The 20,904-nt window shown below is 41.9% G+C and overlaps 1 protein-coding gene across 1 annotated transcript in view; it reads right to left on the reverse strand.

Moving 5' to 3' along the window:
* Positions 1-535: 535 nt before the first annotated feature.
* Positions 536-20,904, reverse strand: part of LOC146811134 (uncharacterized) — a 262,070-nt gene continuing 241,701 nt past the window's right edge. The window contains exons 10-11 of the mRNA XM_085615039.1: positions 17,051-17,068; positions 536-616 (exon numbers count right to left, since the gene is read on the reverse strand). Of these exons, the coding sequence (XP_085471165.1) occupies positions 536-616; positions 17,051-17,068 (99 nt within the window). The remainder of the gene's footprint in view (positions 617-17,050; positions 17,069-20,904) is intronic.

Genomic DNA, 20,904 nt, shown 5'->3' on the forward strand with positions numbered 1-20,904 from the left:
ACCTTCACCCTCGAGGAAGCAGGACGCTTCGCTCTTCACTTCTGTTGGCGGTAGGAGTGTCAAAGGACACACCTTTCCACCACATACTGAGGAAATTGCGGGACTTGACCTCCCGGTTTCCAGTGACTCCCCTGTTGGAGGTGATTGATTCACAGTGCAGGGGAGCGTACGCGCACATAGCGGCGCTTGGGCAGCCTTTAACCCCGTTGGAGAAACCGTGCTCGGTTTCATGCGGGGTGAATATGCGCCCGCGAATTATATGGTGAGCAAACGCTGAATGGATGAATGAGTGTGGCCATAACATTCCTGGCATCCAAAGACAGTGAAACGCCATATTGATTATTGTAGCAACAGAGAATAAGCCGATTAGGCCTTTCTTTCGTGTGACTTTTCTTTGAACTTGTATTAGCTGATTTCGGATCAGTATTGATGTATCTGGGATCACCTGGCCTCTTGGGAATTGAGGTGCTATCAATATAGAGGTGGAACATGCTATTTAACGGTTCCTATAATATTCAAAACAATAGACATGATCCTACCTGAAGTATAACTCTGCTGCAGTGGTAGAGTTCAGTGTTCTCCTCGCTTTCCTTTGTTGTTGTCTGTGTGTGTTTCTCTTTTGGTATTCACCCAGGAGAGAGAGTAAGGATAAAGAAATTAGACGGCTAGACACTCAAGGCCAAACTACACCTATCGCACTTGATAGACGTCTTAATTTCCACCTCCTCTGAAGAGTGATGGGACATTAATCTTTTCCTTTGCAGGTAAGAAGTGGGTGGATTGAGGGGGTTAGATAATAGAGCGAGGGAGTAAAGGGTGAATGCAATTCTCATTGTGTTTATTGTTTCTCACACACAAGTCTCCCTCCCCGCAGTCCCCACCCTTTCCTTCCCCGCTCAATTGCCCCAAAAGTCTGCATATGTTTACACGGCCAGACTTGGGTCGATTCAGAGGTGGGCCCCCATAGAGCATCGACACAGCCCTGAGGATTCGGACCTGGAGAGCCTGACACCTTTAAAAGGCCAAGTAATCGGTATTTGTCCAAGAAAAAGCTAAATGTTGTCAATCACAATGTAGACTCCTCTCAAAAACATTTTTTTTTTCAATAACTAATCAAAGTGTAAATTGTTGGCTACTCCGTTGAAAAAGGGAAGGTAACAGGAATACAGATGCAAAAAGAAAAATTGATGGGCAGAATGCAGAATAATGTCATACATTCACCCCAGTACAGAGCTCTGGGACTAAATCCATTGTTTTTTTGCTCACCATGCCATTTCAGTTTGAACCCAGCCATATACAGATCAGTCTTAACCCTACACTCAATGGGAACAGTCCAGCCCTAACTGCCAGGCCAGGTTCTCCCTGGACTGGAAACAAGCATCGTAGGTCTGGTTTCAGGGTTCCTACCCTCATCAGCCATGATAGCTTGACTCCAGTGGCATGGAGAGCCTGAGGACCCACTTCGGGCATACCCGTCCAACTCTGGGTTACAAATGCAAAAAGAACAATTGATGGACAGAATGGAGAACAATGTCACCGGTCCTAGGATGGTTGTTTCTGGTCCAGGGAACCTGGCTTGGCAGTTTGTGCTGGACTGTTCCCATGACCTCTTCAAAAAAAGGGTGGACCCAAATAAATAACCCTCCGGCATCTGGGTATATAAACACTAATAAATAAACATAATGCCTCGGGACAAATAATGTAACATATATTTTGGTGAAAAGATAGATAAATTATCTCTTCCCTGAGTTCTATTCTTTCTCAAAAAACTTATTTTGTTATATTTCACATGAACGTCAAAGGCAATTCCAACAAGGAATAAATTTACTTTTAAGTTGTATATGTGTGAGTATATTTATTTTATACTTGACATCTTCCACACAATTATACACTGACGTGTAAAGCGTGCGGTATAGAGACGGATTGTTAGTAGCGTGGCCGGTGGAGTTGCCCAAGAGGTGAAGCGAAAGATATTTTAAGTACACCCTTGAGAAAACGAAAAAATGAAAAATTATGACGAGGCACCTTATTGTGGGGGAATAGCGATTTGAAAGAAAACGAGTAAAAGTGATTTGGCTGAAAGTTTTGCTTTTTTCTGCATTCCGTCCATAAACTTTGTGTCTTGTTTCCCCAAGGAATATAGACAGGGCATAAGTGTGGTAATTGGGAACACATAGACTTGGTGTGGAATGCCCAACCTGCAGATCACTGATGACTGGCATGAAGTGAGCTGTTCACCCAATGAATTGTGCAAAGCCACTGTCCAGTGAAGTGACCGTTCACACAGTGAAGAGTCCAACCCCACTATGCACAGTGAATCTCGATGTAGTGCATGATCTCTGTGACAGGTTCATACAAATTCAAATTACTTGTCAGGCTTTAAAGTAGTTCCAATGCTCCTGTTCTCTATGATTTGCCAATCTACATTTGAATTTGCTTTCATCTTTAAATGGCTCTGTACATGGCATTGGCAAGTATCAAACATTTTCTTTCCAGCAGCATTAATATTGTAGTCTGTTGCATGTTCATTGTATTAATACACATTGCATGCAATAACACAAATAAAATAAGACACAAGAATTTCTGTTGGCATTTAAAAACCTCCCACTTCCCCATGTGACAGCCCAGTGCCATTTTACATAGAGGACCCTGCATCTATCTATATCTGCAGTCCCACCACCCTGTAATTAGGATTGCTAAATCTCGGTCCTTAGTCAAACCACACATGAGGTGCCTTTAAAAGACTGTCCCCGTTCCTTCCTCTAGCCTCATTAGCTCAATGAGCATGGTGTAGCATCAAGCTCCCATGATACCTCCTGTGCTCCAATCTATCCCTGCCTTAAAGTTCCCTTCAGTCTGGAGTGAGATCCCCAGCCCTGAAAGTGTGCGGGACTGAGAATTTGGGTCCACCATTGTTCAGAAGTTGCAATGCATTAACTTACCTGTCTGTCATTCTGTAAGCAAGATTGCTGGTCCTCTTTTGTGATGCCTGCACCCTAAGTGTTGCATTTACCTCTCACTTATGACTTTCTCTTTCGGCATTCCAGGAAAAGACAACATTCTTTCTTTTTAGGGGATTATGGCCGCCGCAGAACTAGGGGCCATTCATTGTGTTTTTGGTCGAGCATGCGAGACCTCTTGTATATACTTAAGTATATACCTATATGTGTATGTACTTTGTGGGATCTTGAGATCAGCCATAGGACTTGTCTACTTCCGCTTAGGGACTTTTTTTTTGTTCAACTACCTCTATTTAACTGTCTTGCTAGAAAAAGGTCAGTAGAGGTCAGTAAAATACCAGGATTGCTTTCTGCTTGTTCAACTGTCTCTATTTAACTGTATTGATAGAAAGCGACCAGTAGAGGTCAGTAAAATACCAGAATTGCTTTCTGCTTGTTCAACTGTCTTGATAGAAAACGACCAGCAGAGGTCAGTAAAATACCAGAATCACTTTAGCATTCTCTAGATTCCAGTCCATGGAAATTGTCTTCCACGAGCACCCATAGACAATAATTTTTTTTTCAAATCTTGTATTTTCAGTGATATGACCACCGAAGGCCCTGATTGTATATTAAAAAAAGAGCTTTGGACTATACCATTTCCTACTGAAAGGCAATATTTCTCTCCATCTGTTCCCATACCTGGCGTGTCACTCAGTTTGGTGTTTACTTTCCCTCCATGTTAAAGAACAGTAGATGTTTGAGCACCCAGGTTAATGTGCTGCATAACTAAATACATATAAGGTCTCAAAGGCAATCCCGATTGCATTGCAAATGCTTGTTTCTTCAGCAATTCATTTACACCCTAGTCCAATTACTCCACTATTCCATATTGTGAGTAGTGAAAGTCATGCTGTCTTTCAAAAAACTTTGCAGATTGATCAATTTCAATATACCACACAAACCCGCACAATACTTAGTGCCCCATGATTCATTTTGTCCTGCTAACCTTCATAGATAGATAGATGCGATTATTGTGTGATTAAATACAATTGTTACAAATTTCAATCGCAATTATTAGATAAACTTACAAAGATATGTTAAAAACAAAACTATACTGTGTAGTGTTTTATTAAAATGGTGCCGTCAATTTTTGTTTCGCTAGTAACTGGTTCAGGAATTTATTATTATTTTTTTTTTTTATTGGTACGTTTTGCAAAACATAAACAGTGCAAGTAGTGTGGCAACATAATTGAGCATGACGTAACGGATGGGGAAGATGAACGGAAAATCACATTCCACAGTATGCAGATTATTAAAATACATTTCCGTGGTATGATGATTTGACACTGGTTGAAAACATATACTGAGATCACAGCGGCTTGTAGAAGAGTTACATGCCTCGTTTAGGATATGACAATGCACCCGTACATGAAATCCATTAAGATACAACACATAACATCGCTAGAAATGGGACACACTAAGAGTCCGACCTCAATTTTAGCAAGTTCTCAAGGGATCCCAAAAATCTTGTTGACGGACTGTCGGTGGCACCAGTTTTGCTAACTTCCTCGACCATTCCTCACAAAGGGCCATGTCCTTCTGCCACTCCCTAAATTTCAGGGCAAGTCTGCTACCCCCATCTCATGGCCACTCTACTCCTTCTCAAAAGTAACCCAGTGGCAGTGAACTTACTAGATGATTTAATACACCCTTTGACATACTCCAGCAACACCACAGTGGGAGTGAGGAAGCAGGCCTGTCAAGTCATCTCGAGTAAGGCAGTTGTAAGATGAGACCGTAAACTGGCCAATGCTGGGCCCAACCATGCTAAAGGAAAGAAACTGATCCCTCAATGCCACCCCACCTGCAAATAGGGTCAACTTCGGCATTACATCGTGCAAGATCCATTGGGGAGCGATACATTCTCTGTAGAAACTTATAATGAATCAATCTGTACCTGCCATTGGGGGAGACCTCTTTAGTTTGCTGGCGGCAGAACCCCCATTGCTCACCAGTTATATCCTGTCCTAAATTGTCCACAGAGCCTGGCGAGCACTGGGAATCCCCGGAATCAGACAGTCCTTTACTTCTGCATACAATCTTGATATGAGTCTGCATGATGGAGGGCTGGTTAGGAGGATATTCAACATCAGCCTCTCCAGGGACTCTTCTGAGAACAAATCCAAAAGGCGTCGAACTTCATGTGAAGTTTTGCTGTAAGTAAGGACACCTAATAGTAGCTGGGACATATGTGCAAGAAATAAATCTACCAGTGTTACTATGTGTCTTTTCCCCATGTACTGTATAAACCCAGGAAGGTCGTCCAGTTGTTGCCTGTGGTAATGTCTAATGGGTATGTGCTTGGAGGAGGGTAAAGGAATGTTACACAGGTCTGCTAATCGTTTCCATGCCCAATCTGTGCACCGCGCAGTCTGATTTTTCTGAGCTGGCCTGTGGAGTTGGGTGTAGGGGATCTTTGGAAGGGGGATAGGAGCCACCAGACCTCTCTCTAGAACAACATGGGGGTATGCCTGCAATTTTGAAAGCTATGGTGGATGAACTGTACTTGTGCCACCAGATAATAATCTTCAAAGTGGGGTGCTGCAAACCCACCATGTCGACATGGCAGCTGTAGTGTGCGCCACCTGATCCTGGTCAGCCTGCCCGCCCAAACCAACTTGATCATGAGGGAGTGGAGTTGTGTGAAGAAAGCTTTGTTTAGAGGCACCGAAAGTTTTGAAATAGATATAGTAACTTAAGTAGTACACTCATGTTCATTAGAGCAACCGACCCGCCATTAACAAGGGGAGGGTTATCCCCTTGACGATGTGATGGTGTAAGGCCTCCATGCACCTCCCATACTTCGCCCTGATTATAGTAGGAATGTTTGCATGATAGAAGATACCTATATATTTAGTCAGTTCAGTCCGCCATTGTAGCTGACAGGGCATGTCGAAACTGGTTCAGGTATAATGTCAGTTAACTATGAACTCTTATCGCTGAACTTCGCCTGCATTAATCTTGAGGTGCTTCGCCCATTGATAGTATGCCCACCAACTTTTCCCCATCATGCAATAAAGTGCTGTTCTCTTGATTCAGTTCTTTCAGGGGGCATTTAATAAACAAATCTGGCTCCCAGTCAATTAACTTCTTCCCGGAAGCAGCATTCAATGGTCTTGTTACAACATCTTATGTTTAGGCTTCGGAAAATTGGAAGTAGCTGGCATTGTCTTTCTGTCTTCAATTTCTATCAGATGCATACAATGTGGCTGAGAGGCACATAATAATTAACGCACTTTGATTCATGTTTGCTAGGAAAATAGCTTTTAACCCATGAAAAGTCAAACTTTTTGACCTTTTTGACCTATGGTTTGGACCTCTGCTTTACAGTGAACTATCCCAGCAGAGAACAAGCATTTGCAATGCAATAGGTCTCACAGTTACGCGAGTTTGGGCTATTGGCATTGTAAATGGCTATGCCTTTTATTTTGGTTTTGGTTTTTAAAACGTAAATAAAAGACATTGGGCCTTATGTAGGTAAATTACATTTACCGATTCTTAAATAACGAATTTTACCGATTCGGTATTTATGAATCGGTAAATGTAATGTAGGTAAAAAAATACCGATTCGGTAAGTGTCGGTATTTTAGAATCGGTATTTACCGATTCGGTAATGGTAACCTGTATCTCATTGATTCCTATGGGCCAGGAGGCCCATAGGAATCAATGGGAAGCCAGTTACCATTACCGAATCGGTAAATACCGAATCGGTAATGGGGGAGCTCAATCAAGGGTGGCAGGGTGTCACAGTGACACCCTGTTGCACCCCTGATACCTGCATGTGTGCACATGTGGCACACATACATGCCCTGAGGGCATGCGTGTCTGCCACATTGCACACATCTAAGGGCCAAATAATGCCTTAACTGAGACATTCGCCATTTACCACCAACTTTCAGTTGGTGGTAAATAACGAATCCCCACACCCACCACACACTCCCCCTACATCTCATTTCTGTATTCGGTATTTACCGAATCGGTAAAATTACCGATTCGGTAATTTTACCGATTCGGTAAATTACCGAATACAGAAATGGTCCCCCTACATATCAAAAGCCTAAATACCGGTCGGTAACGGTATATTTACCGAAAATCGGCCGTTACCGACCGGTATTGGGCTACCTACATGAGGCCCATTGTCATTTACAATGGCAATAGCTTAAACTCGCGTAAATGTGAGACCTATTGCATTGCAAATTCTTATTAATATTCTGAAGAAGCGTGGTGGCAGAAAATGAGTAGTAGGGGTTTAGCCTACTCTGCTCTTGCAGGGTTAGAAAATACACCATTCCACCCAGTGCTTAATTTGAACCGGTGGTTGCAGTTGCTTGCGTGCTGACTCAGGCTCGACCTAAGTAGTTTACAGAAATATTGAGCTCTCGTAGTTATCCCACAGGAACACTGCCAATTAAAGTGTCTTTTTGTTATGGTCACCCTGTAGGAACAAATTTGCAGTCCATCCTTCACATTTGTAAAAACACACGCACACTTGCAAGGAGATCGATTACATGACCCACCAGTGATAAACATGTTGAGGAACTTGGAGTTAGGAGAGCAAACCCCGGGCTCAACCATGCACATGGAAATCAAAGTGCGATGCAAAAGAGAGAGGACTTCCTTTTGTAGTCTGCTTTACATGACAGCTTCGAGGCACAGAAGCTGACGTCAGCGCTCATGGTTTCGTTTCTTTAGATACACTTTGGGCTGCCATCCTTTCATAGGCAGACCCGTCTCTGCAGCAAGCAGTCAGCCTCTTTTGTTGCTGTGCTGCGCGGAGATCATGCATATTAAATTAAGCAGGCGCTGTGATCACGCGCCGAGCCCGTGCATATATTAAACAAGTGACGGGCTGCTTGTAAAATGAAAGTGCGCACGGTTTAAATTGTCATGGACAGCAGCCTATCGGAGCCCCACTAAAGGCATTCCACTGCCCCAACATCAGCATCTGATGACCAGCGCACCGTAGGCATGTCACTGACAAAGACTGAAGATCAGCTGTTGCCATGTGAGTTATATCTCAAAACAAAAACCTGAGCAAGTCAAGTAAAAAGAACCTAACCAGGGTAGACAGGTGGTGTCAGAAGTCAACTTGATCCTGAAGGACACCAATTGGAAAGAAAGGGAAAGATTATCTCTTTCTTGAGTCCCCTCACTCACCAGGGTTTCCCCACGGTGACATGCTTCATCATTGGGGTCCTCCCAGTCCTCTACGGACTGAGGCGTGCTACAACTTACGAAATTACGTAGGAGCACTAAAAAATAGAGTATGTGTAGTGCAAGTGAAAAAGTGGTGGAGTGGGATAATTAAAATAATCAGCTAGTGGGCCAAGAATAAACTTTATTAGTGCTCTAAGCTGAAAAAATTAAAACGGGGTGATATGCTAGAAAACCCTCACTATAATGGAAAGGTGTGCCTAGCATGATCTGGTCAACTAGTTTCGAGCTTCCCCAGCTCTTCTTCAGGACTACACTGGGACCAGCCCAGTGCCGAGAAACTTGCCACTCCTAGTTAACCTGAATAAGGTGCAATAAATGTGATGCCGCAACTATAAGGCATGCGTTTTAAAATACATACGTAATGTACGTCAGCAAATAATCTGTAGGATATAAAACAAAGGTTAAAAGGAAAAATATCTGATCATAAGTACTGTAGTCAATGTTAATTGTGAGCACACTACACCCAAGTGTTCGCACACTTTCCTTTCTGATGTGCCTCTATGTGATTTAAAATGAAGAGAAATGTAATTATTCACTCCATGCCGGCGTTGTGCTGAAAACAGTGAATCGAGATTCGTAATACTGACATGTCTGACATAACATATACACAAACATACAGTAAACAAAGAAAAAGACATTACATACTTAGTACAAAGCAACAATGTGCTTCATGGTCAACGGAGGGGGTGCGGCGATCTCGTACATCTAGGGAAGGATAGTAATTGAGATCGTTAAGATAATGGCGTGCTCCGTAGTGAAGGTTCGCCCTACGGGGAGGAGAGGTGAGAAAAATGATCACCTCGTAGCGTGAGGGTAAGGAGATCTAGCCCCTCAGGAAACACTTACTTGTACGTGGAAAACCACACTCGTTGATACCTAATTGGAACCAAACCTCACGGACCGCATTCTGGCGTGTCCTCGGAGCAGAGCTGTTTATCAGCGATTGGGACTGCATAGAAAGCGAGAAAGGCTCCTGTGCCGGTACTCGGATGGAGCCGCCATATTGGATTGGGATGGGAGATGAAGTAAAAAAAATTGAAATCAAATAAAGATAGACTGGCGGAGTCTGGTGTTAGTAATGTGCAATGGCCCTAGGTGGATAGCATCTGTAGCCACAAGTGGCCCAAAAAGGTAGTAGTGAAGGCGAAATATTTGCTACCAGGGAGTGTCTTCTAAAAAGTTTTTTTCACAAAAACGTTTTCTTTTTCACAAAACTTTATCGTTCAGAGTTCTGACAACTATGCATTGGCTGACCAGTTAGATGGGTAATCGAAGGTTGTGAAGTTCTTATAATCACTAAGGCGAATCTGAAGGTGATAAAAGAAATGTAATTGACATAATTTCACAGAACACACCATGTTCAAAGGGTAGATATACGCAGCTTATCAACCAGCATCCACTAGAGAAGAAGGATAATCATGAGAACTGGCTCCAGGGTATATCATCATTAAGACCCTTGTTGTCTGAGCGTAGCGGAGGTTATTCTAGCATATCACCCCGTTTTAATTTTTTCAGCTTAGAGCACTAATAAAGTTTATTCTTGGCCCACTAGCTGATTATTTTAATTATCCCACTCCACCACTTTTTCACTTGCACTACACATACTCTATTTTTTAGTGCTCCTACGTAATTTCGTAAGTTGTAGCACGCCTCAGTCCGTAGAGGACTGGGAGGACCCCAATGATGAAGCATGTCACCGTGGGGGAAACCCTGGTGAGTGAGGGGACTCAAGAAAGAGATAATCTTTCCCTTTCTTTCCAATTGGTGTCCTTCAGGATCAAGTTGACTTCTGACACCACCTGTCTACCCTGGTTAGGTTCTTTTTACTTGACTTGCTCAGGTTTTTGTTTTGAGATATGTACTAGTGGAGGGTGAACCTAACCTTTAACCTCTACTTCCCCCCTTTTTTGGTAATCGCCATGTGAGTTATAACATAAGGGAGAATTAAAACACCATGTATATTACCATTAGTTAGATTTTAGCGCGATGTTAAGCCCCACGATAAAGCTTTCTCGCTCTGTGGAGAATAGGGTATGTCTCAGTTTACACACGGAAGTACCATCCACTAACTGAAGGGGTTTTCTCGCTGTGCATGCAATATGCTTATTTGTATAAACTGCCATGCTCTGAAGAGCTGACTGTTAGCATGATTCACCCTCAACAAAGTATTAAAGAGACAGCAAGATCCCCCTCCCGCTCTGCCGAAGTGTCGATTATCAGCAAGGGATACAAATGTGGTGAGGATAGTATAATACCTGGTTTCCATAAGGCATGCAATCCAGGCCGGTCCTTGTCGAGAAACCATGAAGATTTTGGGGGGAAAAAAAAGGCGCGGTCTCGAGCTCATGGACAAAAAAGAAGGACAACATTTTTAGACGGCTGGACTGTAAACATAAGACGTTGAGAGGCAGTCGAAGAGGGAGCTCTCTCTCTCCATCAAGAAGTCTCTAGCTCTAGGGAATGAGATAACCAAGATATCTATCAGTTCATAGTGTGTACCTGTGCGGTAAACATGCAAATGTACCCGTTTTTTCTCTCGTAAGAAAAAATGTATATTAGGTTTCGTAAATCATACAAGCATTTGCAATGCAATAGGACTTGCATTTACGCGATACCTATTGCATTGCAAACGGGAGTGCGGGCGGGCAGGCGAGAAGGAACGAACAACAGGAGTGTGGGGGTGGCAAGAGGGCACGGACTCCGGGAGGGAGGGCACGGGAAGAAAGTAGTGCTCACAATCTAAAAAAACATACTAGGCAACACTCAAAGTAAAGGGGCCAGTAGCCATGGAAGGATACAAATGACGACATGGCCGTCATAAAGAGGAACTAACAAGCCTAAAACCAATCGGAAGGCAGCATTTAAGACACAAGTCAACGAAATAGATGGGCGGAGAGTGGGCAGAGCTTCCACGAAACTTCCACTCCCTTCCAACCACCCTCTTTCATGAAAACAAAATTTGTCCTGACCTCTGCCAGACAAAGCAATCTGTGGCTCCATCTCCCTCTCCTCCACCTTTTCCTTTTCTGCCAATTCCTTCCGTCTGGGACCAGGCCATCTCAGCTCTTACAGATCAAAAATCTCTGTAGTTAACCTCTCTTCCCATTTCTTTTCTTTCCATATGCTTCTCACCACTAAGTTATGACAGGAGTTTATTAACAATAAACTTGACACTGAAATCATGGAACTATATGCCTTGGAATCAACCCCCTATGTGCAATCCTCACATTGGTCAGCTGTCCCCCTTCCGACCCCCACACTGTCAACTACCACTGCTCATCCTCCTTCAATCTATGATTCCCAGAGCCGAGGAAACCTTACCTCCCCAGTAAATGACAATATCCTTCAAACTTTGCCAAGATCTATGTCTCCTGCAATCCATCTAATGAATCTGAGCACTACAGCACCCTAAATTGTGCTTACTTTAGGTCTGCATTCTCCATCTGCACTAACATCGCTGTTATCCTGGTCCGCATTCTTGATATTTTCTTCTTAACTGAATCCTTACTCAACCACTCTTTTCACCCTCTCATAGACATTCTAACACCCTTTTAACTAGTCCATCATCCCTGCCTCTTTTGCTCAAATATTTATCACTGATTGGCTGACCCTCACAAATTGATCCCTTTAAAGGGGTGTTACACCAATCTATCTCTAAGTTGTTCATGTTAAACCCCTTATAATAAAAACCTATCCTTGATCCCTCCAAAATGTAAAAGTACTAACCCATCCTTGGTCTTCCCTTTCCAGCTAAAATGGCTGAAAAATATGTAGCCTCCAAACTAATCTACCATAGCACAGAAAATGTTCTCTGTGATATGCTTCAATTGGTATTAGAGCGGAGTACATCGACTATTTCCTTTTCATTTTCGATAAAGGCCACCTTGTGGACCTAGCAGTAGCATTCTTTATTGTTGCCCTTCAATTTCTCCTGCAGAGTATGAAAAATAAGGAGGGACTGGACAGCTCATTATGAACTCTCTATCAGAGCGCCTTTGATTGGTTAAAATTGGTAACTCTTGCTGATCTCTCTCCTATCACGCCACGTCCCTAAAGTCTTTATCTGAGTGATCCTAAAAAAATCTCTTGGCATCTCACACCTCAGTTGTAGATGACAACTTTTCATATATTGTTATGTCTATCCACTCTACCCCGTCGCAGACTAACAATGTTATTTCGCATATGCTCTCTCAATAAATGTCCATACTTATCAAAGCTTACTGCTTTTTCTAACCTTTTCTCTTTTCCACTTTCTGCCCTGTGCAGCCTAACAAATTCTTAGCTTCCAGGTCCCTTTCTCTGCACCCAAATAGGGTTATTTCTATTTCTACCCCTAGAATCAGTCAGTCAGTCAAAATACTTTATTTTGCTCTGTTTAACCCATAAAGCTTTGCACAAAATCCAACATATTTCCGTGTAAAATCCTAAATCAATACATACATTTTTAAAATACAATGATTAAAAAGAAAAACATAATAAACATCTAATATTTACTGTGTATCCTAAGTGCAGTTAAAATATAAATTAAGACAGCGTATATAGTATCTACATTCTCTAAGGATAATATATAGCCCAAGGCTATCTCATTGGACCTGGTTTCCTGTACTAATAGAAGCGGGCGAAGAAATTGCCTTCTCCCGCGGGGGGACAGGGGGGTATAGATTTTACAAAATAAAATAAAGTGCTTGGTGCTTTGATGTGTAAGGCCATCAGAGGGACAGGGTGGAAGTCAGGAAAACCACGTGCCTTAAATTAATTTTTCATACTATCCTCTTTTCACACTTTTTATTTTATGTTTATGCATTTCTTTTATACCGTCTGGAGTAGTAGTAACATAGCTTTATTTTGGTTACAAACCTTATAAAGCACAAGTAAGCATCTCATAAAAAAGCAAACAATTCAAGATCATGTTATCTAAAAGCAATTAGAATCCTTTACAATCGTTCCCATGGTTCTTTAGAATGTAACAATGAATTCAAAAATCATTATCGATTAACAAATACAATCGAACTTGCAGAACTAAAGCTGCTCTATATAACTGTAGGTGGTGGTATTTTTAACCAAACTATTGTCCCAGGCCTAATGGCGAAACAATGTATTCCCTCACCACTTTTTTCACTGCTCCTGAGCAGTATCTAATCAAATATTCTGCTTTGTTACGACACATATATGTTTATAAAGTTTTCTGTAAGCCCTGCTTGTACTGATATCTTTTTCTTATTCTCTTTATCTTGTCCATGGCTGTTCTCAGTTCCAGTCTCCTGTCCTTCTCAGTGGCGTAGCTAGGGTGGAGCGGTGGGGGCGGTCCGCCCCAGGCGGCACTATTTTGGGGGCGGACACAGGCATTCAGATAAGGCTCGGCTTGCTTTCGTGGACGTTCGGGGACGGGCAGAGAAGGAATAGGACTCAGCAATGTCCTCTTCTTTTTTGTGCTGGCAGCTGTCCCCCCCTCTGTTCCTATTATTCCCTCTCTTTCTGTCTTGCTCCTCATTTACTGAAAACCGTGGCTTGAAGAAACGGTTCACAACCTCTCTTTCCTTCTTTCATTTAGTTGCTTCCCTGTGAAATGGATCCAAAAAAGAAAAACACGAGAAATGCCCTTTTTCTGACATTTTTCTATTCCAAAGTGCAGCAGGATGGAGTGAAATAGAAGGTTTTAAATTTAAAAAATAAATACATAACTAAATAAAGCAAGACAGAGTGGTTGCAAAGTGGCCAGATTGGTTTTATTTACATCCAAATACATCAGCATCACTTGACAAAGTTTGCCAGTGAAGCGCTACTTTTGTTTTCTCGTCTTTCTTTGAACAGCATTGTTGTTCCCAGGTGGGAAAGTGTACCATTCCTGGAGGTACTCCAATACCTGGTTGATGGGTGGATTGGAAAACAATATGTGGACCATGGCTCTGTGTTTATGGATGTGGTCTTTTTAAACCATACTGCTTACGTTTTGTAAGGATATAAGCAATGGACATTGAAACGGTTCCCTTCAGGGCCCTCTAGTAATGTCCTTAACTTTTCAGGTAAAACCACTCGCTGATTTCTGAATAGTGAGTGAGAGATTGTTAAGGTAACCATGTTGTTTCTGCATACATTTCACATGCTTTACTTAATCTTGCATTCCCTATGAGTGGTTGCTTTTACTTTTTCTTTTAGGCAGCATATTACTCTTATCAAGTGTATCATTTGAATTGAGCCACATCAAAGTGTTTATAGCGGGCACAATTAGATTATATCTGAAGGCAGTGCGAGTGTGTCTCAGTGGGGAAGTATGGTGTTCAGTGGAGGAGAGGATGTGGCCCTATGGCCAGAGCTGTCGAATTTGGAACTGGGGAAACTGGTTCAGCCTTCATGACCAGTCCACCAGACCACTCTACTGAGGGAGCACATTCCCATGCTAGACCTTAAAAGGCCCCACTAGACCTTAGAAGGCTTGATGTCTTAGCACAAGCAGGTGTACCCTAGTGGTGTCAATTGTGGGTTAACCTTGAAGGCCTGTCCACCACAATCCATACTGAAGTTCATCTCCAGTCTTGCGGGCAGGCCTACGAAGCAGCACACCCTAGAGCAACAGTGATCCAGTCGCTGTCACTGAGGTCACATGAACCTTGAGCAGGTTAGGGCGATGCAAACGGTGTGACCACACTGGGTACCTATTTTGGGTGGGTGCATAGAGTTTGCAAGTATTTTATGGTTAAAAAAAACTTGCTGCCTCCTTCCTGGCCTCCAGCAATTTTCAGAAACAATAAAAATGTCATTATAACTTTGGTGATTAATGTTCTTCCTAGAGAGAGATCGGAGTTTTGTCTAGTGGAAGTGTTGACTCCAGGAAAGGTAGCACAGAGGGTTAATGTGCCTGCTGCAAAGAACATGTACCATGCAGATCACAAAGTGCACTGCTTTAATGGGGGGACCATGATGAATGGTCATTTAATGTCAGCTGTAGATGATGGATCCCTGAACAGTGTCATGTATGTGCATGTTTGCATTGTGCGGAGGGGATTACCAGGTAATTATTCATGCAGCTCTCTGATAGATGTCACATGTGGTTTTTTCTGAGTCCCCAGATAGATCATGCAGTCTGTGTGTTCTCTTTTGTACAGCCAGTCACTGCCATTCACCGGTGTATTCAACTGTGTAGCCTTGGACCGTGTCATGTATGTGCATGTAACTTGCATGATCGAGGTAACTATTAGCGGCGATACTACGTGTCTCTCGGACCTCTTTCAAGTGCTCACCGTCCTTTTTCCCCAGCAGCCCCCCCTCCCCAGGGGCGGCAATCTGAGGGATAGCCCCGGGCGCCACAAGCTCTAGCTACGCCTCTGGTCCTTCTGTCCCAACACACCTGTGGCGTTTGCTGCTCCCCTTTTCCTTTGACCAGATACCTGCTCCTCGTTTACCACTCCTCCAATCAACTACATGCATTCGCTCACCCATGCTCCAGGCCTCACTATTATCACAGTGCCAATGTTGCCACCCTGTGCTATATGAATAACATAGGGGCTGAACATGTTTCCTCCTGTTCTTTGCGTTACAAGATCATCTTGCTACTCCAATTCCAGATATGTCTGAAGAGGACATGTGTCTCTCTTCCACCTTATGTTTATTACTGTCTGCTGCCATTTTACTTTACTCTTTAAACCTCACCCTTGATATTGCTTCACAAGACCAATGAACTACTGCCAATTTCTATTCAATGGCGACGACTTGTTACTTTCAGCTGTGAAATGCTTTCAATCTGTGTACTACAATTGTATTTGCTTCTGCAGCTACTATGATAAATTCTGTACCATTTTAAAATGTGTTTGTTATGCCTCCAGAATCAATATTTTCGCAAACTGTAGGTATTGGTCTTTTACAAATACTCCATACAACGCGAACATAAATGGATGTTTTGCTACATAAACAACAAATAAATAAAATAATACAATTCGGAAACCAGGGATGTATCTTGCAGGCCTTCTCAATACATTCCTCTGAGCTCTGCTTTCATATTAAAATAAAGAATTCACAGTTAACGACGACAGAAAAGTTAATTACAAGTGCAAGGGATTCAAAGTGGGAGAAGCCGCCAGTTGAGTGGAGAAGGGAAGGACTGAAGGAGATGGCGGTTAGAGTTAAAACTACAAGAGGAAGGAAATAAAGCGAAGAGAGAGAGGGGTGACAACACAGAAGAAAGGTCATTGGCTCCTGATATTAGGCAGCAGAGGTCTGGGTGTTAGACGATCAACAGAAAATGTAAACAGCAGTAAAAGGAGAAGGAGTGAGAGAACGCGAAAGAGAGAGATAAGAAACACTGGGTCGATGGGCACTTTTAGTGGGGCACTTTTGATTTCTTTTACAGATATGTTGTCAGTGACTGTGTTGCAATAAACAAATATATCAGCAGTGACTGTCTTTACATAGGCCCTAGTTATGAATCGATTGTCAATATTAATAGACTGTCATTTCAATTTTGGCTAGAAAGGAAAGATACTGGCCAAATAGGGAATTACAATTTATGTGACAAAACCACAATTCCTATGTTGCTCACCTATACTTTTTCCGTCTTAAAATAGAGTGAAAATAGGTTTTAGGAATGAGGAATAAAATGCTGCATTTAGAGCAGAAAGTCCAATTCTTGCTATGTTTTACAATTTGCCAGAGAGGAAAACTCTGCAGTTCTGTGAGCAGAACTTCTTAACTTGCAATCCAACCATTTGTCATATTTAATATAACCTGTTACATCAATAGCGTTCCTAACGTAATTTATATAAAACTTTAGATAGGAAATGCAACTCTGAATGCAGTAAGAGAACAGAATGTAAGCATGGGAAGTATATCTTTCTTACCTGAATACTTGTTAATGCCTAAATTAATTTAGAAGAGCAAAAGAGAATGTATGGATTCAATTAACCAGCATAATAACACAACCTCCATGTCGATCCTTTTCATGAAACAAACAATCGCTGTTAAATGAACAAAGCTTTGACATTTTAAATGTTCCAACTTCCTCTGGTAGGAGCCTATTTCTATTCTACCGGAATGGTTACTTTATGGCACCTAATTGACAAATGTTTCGTTTTTTGCCAGCAGTTGATCACTTGTCATGCTACAATTGTAACATAACAAATTTGTTTTTTTATAATTTCGGGGTACTATTGTGGATTTTTGCTTGATGGAACTTGTAGGGCCTATGAACCCTTAGAGATTGATATCTCAGGTAACATGTGACACTTTCAACCTGTCCTTGCTTTTTACCCAAAAGTAATTTCCATGTTGGTTTAGACCATCAGTAAAAAGTTGTGATACTTACATTTTTTATCACTTATCATCTCAGTCTTTTTCATCTTGGTCCTTGCTCCATGAGGGTGAGTCCTCACTCTGAAGACTTGCAACTTATTTGCCCTTACAAGTCAGTTCCTTCTCTTCAAACCTAAATAAACTATGTGTTTTAAATGTCAAATTCCACCCACTTGGATATATGGAGGTTACACCCCTCCCACCTCCTGAATTATACAATTTTTGCAAATGCATGGCCAGAGGACAGGTGCAAAGGGAGGGCAGACTGTAATGAGGATGACTGATTTCAGGGTGATGAAGGTTACCAGTGAGCACTTGTAGCATTACCACCTTTACTGCTGTCTCATAACTGTCTGCACACTGTGAAGAGGTCCTAAGTACCAAGAGTCTCAGGTATGCATCTGACCCAGAAACGAAACAAGGCATCATGTGGCATGCCAAGGCCATAGTCACTAAACCAGAGAGGGAGAGTTATTCATATATACAGCAGCAGGGCTGAAGAAGGCCGAGGTCGAGTTCCCACCTAAATCAAACAGCACAGTTTTAATACACCAGCAAGGCTGGTAATGATAAAAAACTCATTGTTATCAGATAACTAAATGATCAAGTACAAAAGAATCGACTTATGATCGAAGTTAAGCTAATATCCCAAGAGTAAGCCAAAAAGGAACAAACACCCTCTGTCTGCAACATGCATCAACCAGAAATGACATGCAGCACCCAAGGACTCAGGAAATAACTACATGCCCAACCATAGGAATCCCATGGGATGCAGCGGGGAGAAGAGGAGCTCGGAGAATCCAGACTCCTCCAACCCAGGCAATTGCAGAGGATCAAGAACCCTCAGCTGGAAAGGAACCAGGACTAATGATCCACAAAAGAAACCTACAAAATTTTAAAATGTGTCCTCATTTGAGTGCAACTCTAGGAAAATAGCTACGAGCCCAAGAGACTTTAACTCTCACTACTAAATAATGAAGACAGTACTGTAACCATCATCAATAATCACCCCGGAGAACACTGGGCCATTCTGGCCTAGCTGGTCCAACTTCAGATGATAACTGCAGGCCAATATCTTCTTTTGCCTTTCCTCAAAGCAACTACTGCCTGAAGCATCTCATGACACCCATCTATCTTGGATAAGGCCTTTTCTGATACAGCTCACTTGTTCATATAGGTTTATGGGTCACCATATATCCAGTGTTCCTTACCTGCATGACCTCAATCATTCATCTAGCAATTTGTTTTCCATTCAAAATATCATCTGTGACATTGAAAATTCGAGACCATTTCAAAGATTGTATGATTCTGATGGTCTTTCCCGGAACGATGTTGGATCATTGTTGCAAATCATTGTTTAAGCTAACATTGAGAACTTTTGTTCACACTGTTGTTATATGCTAATTCCTAGCCCTCGCAGATCTTCATAATGAAAAAATGTGCTGGTAATTTTCTCTCAGAAAGGTGAAACCCTGTTACACATCCTGTTTCCCCATGCATTACTGTGACCGTATTAGGGTCTCTTACCATCATTTAATTGTCTGCTATATTCTTTTCCTATGCCATAATGTGTCTCATTGTAACACCAGAGAACCATTTGCACAACTTTAGACCACACAATTATGCAATACCATACCCAGCTTCTATAACCATTAGACTTGGAAAAAAGAAGCTTAAAACCTAAGGACTCTTTGAACATTCAGAGACTTTAATTGAAAATAACTACCAGAACTTCTGTCAGTATGTAAAAACTACTGGTCAGCTATTCTACACAATTGATAGCTCAATACCATCAGCTCTGCCCATTAATATTGACAACAGTGGCAAGATAATGATACAAGGCAAGCAATCGATCCTTCTAAAATGTGAGTACAATTTTATTGATGTCTAGGAAAAAACTAGTTCCCTTCTCAATGGACACTCTGCCACTACTTCAATTTCCTCAGTTGTTTCCCATTGCACCCTCACTACTACCTTCCCAGCCACCACATCCTCCAACATCCCTAGCTTACACCCTCCCCTCTACATTCCACTACCACTTCTGAGACCAAGGGCCGTGGCAGGCCTGCCATTCTGCCATGGGAATGAAGTAAATTACTCCATCCCTATGGTGGAGAGGCTACACACCTAATTTATAAATGACCGCCAAGCAGGCTAACATTCATAAAAACATTGCCAGGAACTGCAGTGATGGCGGTTCATGGTAATGCACATTATTCTGTGCTACGGGGCTGCAGCATCAGAAATAATCCATTTATTTTTTCAAAAAGAAAATTCCTAATGAAATCCAATAATTGGTTCACAGACAAAATGCTGCATCTGAAATGCAAATGTAGGGCTCTTAAAAGACAATGGAACAAAACAAAACTCCCTACAGAAGAGATGGTCTGCATAGTACATTCAAGGGGGTACAAGATAACCTGTATTAGAGCTAAAAGGCATACTTTCGATCTCGTATCAATGGAACTAATAATTCACTTAAATATTTATTTGCATATTCAAAGCGATGGTGACTCACAACTTTCTGTTAAAACTCCAGCTGCCTTCCTTTGAAACTTGTGACAACTTATTTTCCTATTTCACTAATAATATCTCAGCTCTAAGAGAGAGATATCCACTTCAGCTCATTGTCTCAATGACCCTCTGATACCCATTGCTCCTGCTCTCTCAGACTTTACTTCAACCTCAGAGAAGTAAGTGAGAAATAAACTTAAATCATTTAAAAAAAACTCCAAGCACTACGACCATTTGTCACTGTGTAAATATTTAACTTTTCCTTCACCATTGGATCCTTTCCTTAACCCCCCAAACATGCTAGCAGCATTCTCATCCTTAAAAACATTTGAAAATCCAGTGAATTTGACAAACTATAGACTATTTATGGACCCCCCTTTGTTGTCAATGCATTGAAAACTGTTGTCAGCCACCCACTCTAATTCCACCCTGAAGAAGATAACATCTTCATTACCTTCCAATTAGATTTCAAACCACATAAGGATACCACAACTATGTGAAAAATATTAGGGAAAACCTTCTTGACTCCATGGATAAAGGCTTTCCTTGTGGCTTTATACTCCTGTATATGTTGGCAACATTAAACATCATTGAGCAACATATCCTTCTCAAACAGCTCTCAATTTTTGCGGCATGACTGGAGCTCCATTTACCTGGTACGCTTCATTTCTATACCATTACTACCACAAACTCACACTGGATACTTTAATGTCCAGATGAATCAGTATTACATGTGGTAAGGCTCAGGCTTTTTTCTAACATTTTTTAATATCTACGTGCATCATCTCATGAAGATTCCCACCCCCTATGATACTGGCTCCCATATGTATGTGGACGACACACAACTCCTTTGCAAGCTTGATGGCAACTTCATTAGCCAATCCACAAC

This window comes from Triturus cristatus, chromosome 7 (genome assembly GCF_964204655.1).
Source record: "Triturus cristatus chromosome 7, aTriCri1.1, whole genome shotgun sequence".
Classification (NCBI taxonomy): Eukaryota; Metazoa; Chordata; class Amphibia; order Caudata; family Salamandridae; genus Triturus; species Triturus cristatus.